This window comes from Montipora capricornis, chromosome 7 (assembly GCF_036669925.1).
Source record: "Montipora capricornis isolate CH-2021 chromosome 7, ASM3666992v2, whole genome shotgun sequence".
NCBI classification, from domain to species: Eukaryota; Metazoa; Cnidaria; class Anthozoa; order Scleractinia; family Acroporidae; genus Montipora; species Montipora capricornis.
In genome coordinates this window covers 34,983,984-34,990,374 of record NC_090889.1, presented here as the reverse complement: position 1 = coordinate 34,990,374, position 6,391 = coordinate 34,983,984, and the positions used below count along the sequence as shown (strand labels likewise).

At 40.3% G+C, this 6,391-nt stretch overlaps 1 protein-coding gene across 1 annotated transcript in view; it reads left to right on the top strand.

Moving 5' to 3' along the window:
• Positions 1-6,153, top strand: part of LOC138057041 (uncharacterized) — an 11,262-nt gene extending 5,109 nt beyond the window's left edge. Inside the window, exons 3-4 of the mRNA XM_068903044.1 lie at positions 1,373-1,555; positions 3,961-6,153. Of these exons, the coding sequence (XP_068759145.1) occupies positions 1,373-1,555; positions 3,961-4,053 (276 nt within the window). The 3' untranslated portion in view covers positions 4,054-6,153. The remainder of the gene's footprint in view (positions 1-1,372; positions 1,556-3,960) is intronic.
• The last annotated feature ends 238 nt before the right edge of the window (positions 6,154-6,391 follow it).

Here is a 6,391-nt window from a genome sequence, read left to right as displayed (position 1 = left end):
GGGGTGGGGTCAGGAGTCAATGGGTTAACAACCTCCTCATTAAATCACAAATTGTGTCCCCTTTAACTCATTGACCCCTAGGAGTGAGAATTAAAGTGCTACCATGATCAAAACATCACTTCCTTTTTGTCTTCAGATTTTGAAAAGGTGATTGCTTAACACTTGACTAGCAAAATTTTGAGCTTTGATTTTTATCCAAAGGCTGTTTACTTTGAGTGTAATTTTTGGATTTCACGGTCCGCCATTTACTCATGTTCCAAACTGACCGATTGGACCTCAGACGTTTGGATATAGGGACGAGTGACGTCACTGACTCACTAGCTTAAAATTTCAGCGTGTAAACGCAATTTATTATATATGCAAAACACGAGTTAAAAGTCTGAAATCCCGAAACTCCCGTGCTGCCTATTAATTCAGCCGTGTACACACGCATTGCAGTCTTAAACTATTGAGTCTTTGACGTCGTTTTCTCCACGATCCAACTCTCTCAAGATTTGAAAGCTAGTAATGGCGGACCATTGAGTAGGAAAATTCCAGTTAAAACAAACAGGTGTCTTTGTTAAATCAAGGCTTAAAACTTGGGTCAGTTTACTTATAATGTTTAGTTAACATAGTTTTCAAATCCAAAGAAAAATAAGAATTGATTTCTTGGTCATAGTAGCACTTTAATAGGAGTTAATGGGTTAACAGCCTCTAGCTCCTCTCATAAACTATGTCCCCTTCAACCCAATGATCTCTGGGAGTGAAACTTAATAGATTTTACTCTGTCTTATATGCCAGATGAATTTACTGCTCAATGGCTTAAACTGTGCTTGGCATTATAATTTAGACAAATGGCTTAGGTCCATCTTGAAACTTTATTATGGTAAAAGAATTTGATTGAATAACATTTCTTAAAAACGATGTAAGCTCGAGATAAAACGAGCTTTTTAAGGTTAGATTTACCATAGTAAACTTCACTTCGTTCTTCCACTGTAATGCTGTGATGACAAACAATATGAAGATTAACCCAAAAAAGGGTCACACTGAGAATCACATTCGCAACAGCAAACTTCACTTTCCTGTCAGTGGTAAAAAAATGCTCAACAATGACCTCAGCCAGTATAGACTGCAAAGCAGTCGTATTTTTTGCGAACGCAAGCGACACGGTTAACGAAAGGTCTGGAGCGAGTGTAAAAACGGCGAGGGAGAATGGGGAGAGACGCGAAAAAATTTCTCGCCTCACACGCCCTACGGTCGTGTGAGGCTCGCGCGCTCCACACGCGAGGGTCACGCTTACGGCGCTTCGCGCCTTCCGAAAATGGAAGAAAGCGACTGTTTTGCAGTCTACAGCCAGTACGCATCATCGGCATCATCATTTTTTTTTTTTCAGGTGCGTCACATACAGAAAGTGCGTCGAAAGCGTAGGCTGGAAAGAGAACTGTTTCATCAATATTCATACGCAAACAGTGAAGCTGATGATTTTGATGAGCAGAATATTGAAAGCGTTGTAAATACCGAGTTTGTGCCTTTTGGTGGTCGATTAGACAAGAACCTTTACGAAGATACTTTGGAGGTAAGATTTTGGGTTTATGTAGTAGAATTAAGAATCAGGGATTGTTTCAGTCTTGGGGAATTTTTATGACAACCGTTCGTTCCAATTTGAATGGGTTAATAAGCTGCACCTCTATTGTGATATTAAGGAACTTAAGCAACGACGACGGAAACGGCAAGGAGAACGTTATCTTACTTTATTATATGACTAGCTCCGTGAGCGGGCAAGATGAACCAAATCGCGCGCTCTGATTGGCTACCCGAGCGGGCAAGATGGAGCGATACTGCCCGCTCGGGATTTCTCGCTTGGTCCCGCAAGATCAAAGATCATTTTTTGGTGTTTTAAGTCATATAATAAATCCTTTATTGACCAAGATTGTTCGGTCAAGATGACTGGATATTGGCCTCGTTCTTTTTTTGCGTGTTTATGGACCTCGACTTCGTCTCGGTCCATAAACACGCAAAAAAAGAACTTGGCCAATATCCAGTCGTCTTGACCTCACGCTTGGTCAATAACCCATACGTATAAATTCGCGTTATAGTAATCACTTCGTGATTAATGTGACAATGATGTGGTAGTTCCTCAAAAATGACACTGGTAGGAACGGCGCTTAATTTGGGGGATAAAATGAAAATTTATCCTGAAGTGCCGATGTCCTTCATTAAACCTCGAATTTGGCTATTTCACTTTGTTGTTTAGCAGACGACGGCAAAGAAATGGACAAAAGTGAAAAACGCACGTGCAGGGCGTGCAAAGCTATTGTTTTTGCCCACGAAATATGCGAATTTGTGACGTTCCCGTTGCCGTCGCCGTTGTCGTAGTGCTCTGAATTGTTTGGAGCTCAGAGGAAGTTGGTGTCCTTCGGCTTTGGCAAATAGTCTGACAAATAGGCCATTTGTCTGAGGGCGTTATTTAATACCAAGATCAGAATACACCTTATTTCAAAATGGCTGCCATTTTAGTATTCTTTTGTTTTCTTGCAAATTGGCCCCTTTGGCCTCTCTTTGAAACATAAGATTCAAAAGAATATATAACCTTGAACGAGGTCAAAAGGGCCAAATTGCAATCAAACAAAAGAGTTCTAATATGGCGACCATTTTGGAATAAGGTGCATGCTTTGAAATTCATCTGTTGTCACTCAAATTTTACCAATTATTGTATTCTCGTTCCCTGGAGAGCAGAAAAATCTGAATAAGAAAGCATTTTGACAAAGCATTCCTGTTCTGGTAGAATTCAATGATGCCAGTTTGCCAAAAAAGCACAGAATTCACTACTTGCACGAATCTCACAATACAACTCTTTTACCCCCAAAAAAATCTGCATAGGCATTGTTTTCGACTTCTCTTAGGACATTTTCATGTCCCAGGAGGAATTGCAAATAATGGTTATGCAAAAGTTTTGGGGGGTAATAGACGTGTATTATGGAATTGTGCAAGTAGTGAATTACCTGGTTACCGTTGCCTTCCCGTGATAAAAATTAAAGAAAGAGTTATATGCCAGGAGATGCTGTTTGCGGCAATTCAATGGCTGGGTGTCTAGACATCACATATGTATAAATGTAGCCAAAATATCATTAAACGTACGGGTTGCAATGAGCCATGCCAGTCTGGTGTAAAAAAAAAATGAATGGTGCTTAAAGAGTTACAAGTTTCCCTTTTAGCAAATTAGTAGCACTGTAAAAAGTTAGCACTCTTGCGTTAACTTTGGATCATCCGTGATGAAGACACGAGACAGTAGTGTCGAAACCTCGCGTTCTTTTCAAGAGTAATTTTTCAGCTACAAGGGTTGTTATTAATGTCCCGACCAGAGTTGGAGAGGAAAATCGAGTCGATGAAGATCGAATGGCCACCGTGAAGAGATTGAATGGTAAACATTTGCCCTCACACATTGCCCCGGGAATTGAATTCTATCCAAAGAGTACATTCTTTCCTTTCGTTTTGGTTAAAACCTTGTCGCCAATCAAAATAGACCATTTCCGAGTTCATGCTTGTCTCCTCTTCAAAGCGGGTCAAAGTGCGAAGTTTTTGTGATGGTAATTAGTTCTACTTTAAATTGGAATGAAAACTAATATTCATAATAAGAACTTCGCACTTATACTCGCTCTGAAGAGAAGGCAGACATGAACTCGGAAATAGCCTATTGAATTGAATTCAAGATTGATTTTAATTTATAACGCTGCGTCAAGAATACAGTTAGCTTGTCAGGGTTTTGTTTGTTGTTTTGTTGTTAGTCCACAATTTTTTCAAATGGAAAACGGCAGTTTCAAAATAATTTAACAGATGATGGATGTCAGAATTATGTAATGCTAATCGTTTTTGAATGAGTCGAATTTTTTTTGAACTGGGTATGAGAAATATTGTCGTTGTTCGGTAATTTGAAATCCTTGACTGGCTGGTGCCCGTTTGGGCTTTTTTTTCGATCCATAGGTGAATCTGGTCTTCGATGAAACGTGCAAATTGGTGGTCAATGAAGCTGTCCCTGACGAGGAAAATCAAGCTTCTACAAGCTTTAACAGTTGATTCAGAACAGGGGCACCCAACGATATTTTTCGAGGAAATATGTGTTCGGGAGAGTCAAACTGTTCTAAGAATTTAGGTTTTACCTTGCAAACAGCTCTAAATGTCTTCACTAAAACATCAGCTAAAAGATTCGGAAACAACGAAAAGTAGTACCTTAACGTTTTCGGAACGGATATTTTTGCAATTTTTGGCGCTTAAAAAGGTCACCTAGCAGTTTCGGATGAGCAAATGGTTCCCTGGAAGGTAACGTTTACAAGTAGCTAGCAATTTTTGAACACTTCACACTTTCGGACACTTCAATTTTCAGCTCAGATATCCGAACAGATCAAATTTTTCTTGGATATAAAAACTTCTCTCTGGACAGTCTTTATACATGACAAGGAGCCTAGAAATGTCTCTCAAAGGCTTTTGGCTTAATTTGCTCGTTGGGTTCCCTTGTCGAAATTGAAGCTTCGTAGTTTTAACTATAAAGGGACTGTGCAACAATAGACCAATTTCGAATTCTCACGGCTGGACTGGATCTAGCATGAAATGAAGGCCACCGCGCACCGGTGGCTCAGTTGGTTGAGCACCGGGCTGTCACGCGGGAGGTCATGAGTTCAACTCCAGACGGACCAACACTCAGGGTCTTTAAATAACTGAGGAGAAAGTGCTGCCTTTGTAATTACATCTGCAAATGGTTAGACTCTCTAGTCTTCTCGGATAAGGACGATAAGCCGGAGGTCCCGTCTTACAACTCTTCAATGTTCATAATCCTGTGGGACGTAAAAGAACCCGCACACTTGTCGCAAAGAGTAGGGCATGTAGTTCCCGGTGTTGTGGTCTGTCTTCTGTGTTGTATCATGGTTGGGAGGGTAAATGCTCGGAGATATTAGCTACACCAAGTTACTCTAAAATCCGAGGGTAAATAAAGATATATGATATGATGATATGATATGATATGAAGGCTAATGCAAATTAATTTGCCCGCACTAGCCTCCATTTCATGCTAGATCCAGTCCAGCTGTGAGAATTCGAAAATGGTCTATTATCAGGAGGCTAGGACTGAAAATCGCGAAGTGTGGCCCTATTTAATTTTTAATGTACTCATAGGTAGGGAGGGGTGGCTCATAAATAGTGGGAGATTAGTTAGGGGATAATAGCTTAACTTGTCTTTGTGGTAGAGGTGGGGGGGAGGGGGGGAGGGTGGGGTTGGGTACATCATGTAATATTTATCTAAGTGAAGCCCATCATTTTTCACGATAATTATTGCACAGTCCCGTAAATCGAGGAACCTTTTAGCACCTAACAACTTTTGATTTACCATTTGGATAAAGATTCTCGACAGCCGCTCAAGGTGAAGTAGTTAGTTTTCTCTCCTGAGCTATATGAGGCTCCCTTGAATCTCCTATGGAACGTTTTCACTCACGTGACCAGTAGCCATATTGGGTTACTGAAACAAAAGAAAGTATTTGTATAAAAACAGAGTTCAATTCCCGAAGGATTAGTTTGGTACACCATCATGGCCGCCATTTCTTTGTTTTGGAACACCAACATGGCCGCTGTGACGTCACGTGAAAGCACTCATGATAGTTCACCGAGTGGTAAGGCATCTGAACTAGCCGATCGGAAGGTCTTCGTAGGTTCGACTTGTGCAAAGGAGCACTCGAATTTTTTCCGAGTATCTCCGAGTCTCCATTGGAAACGCTTTTTGTTGAGTGTTTTTGAAGTCGTTCAAAAAAACTCGCTTCGCCTCGTGTTTTGAAACCCCGATAAAACGCTGCTGCTCGTTTTTTAAGCATTACGTAAAAAGACTCTTTCAACGCTAGATTTGAACCATTCGCACTTATTTAAATGTATTCTCTGAGAGATACAGTTCTTGCATTATTTGATGTACATAATTTTTATAGTTTGACAAAATCAGAATTTTAGATCGAACAACTGAATAGGTTAGAAGTGCCTACACTTTGCTAATAAACTGATCGATAGATCAATGTGCGTACTCTTTGACCGAGTTCTCATTATAATATGTTGCTGTAAGTAATTGTTTGGTAGGCTTTAGCTTGTAAGTTGTGAAATTACGCAGGGAAGTTCGGTAGGCAATAAACGTAAAAAAAACAATATATTTGGCAGGTACGAATTGTGAAAATGCTACTCAGGGAAAAAAACCGAAGCACCCTGTGCAATTAAATCCCTTCTAAGCAGAGAAGACATTTACGTAGACAACGCGGCATACGGAATTCTTACGCAGTGACGACGAAGTCGACAAACGCTACGAAGACGTTTTTTTCTCAAATCCGACATGACATTAAGCAGTTCGTTTCGCTGTAAAAATATGCTGTAACTGTGTAGAAATCAA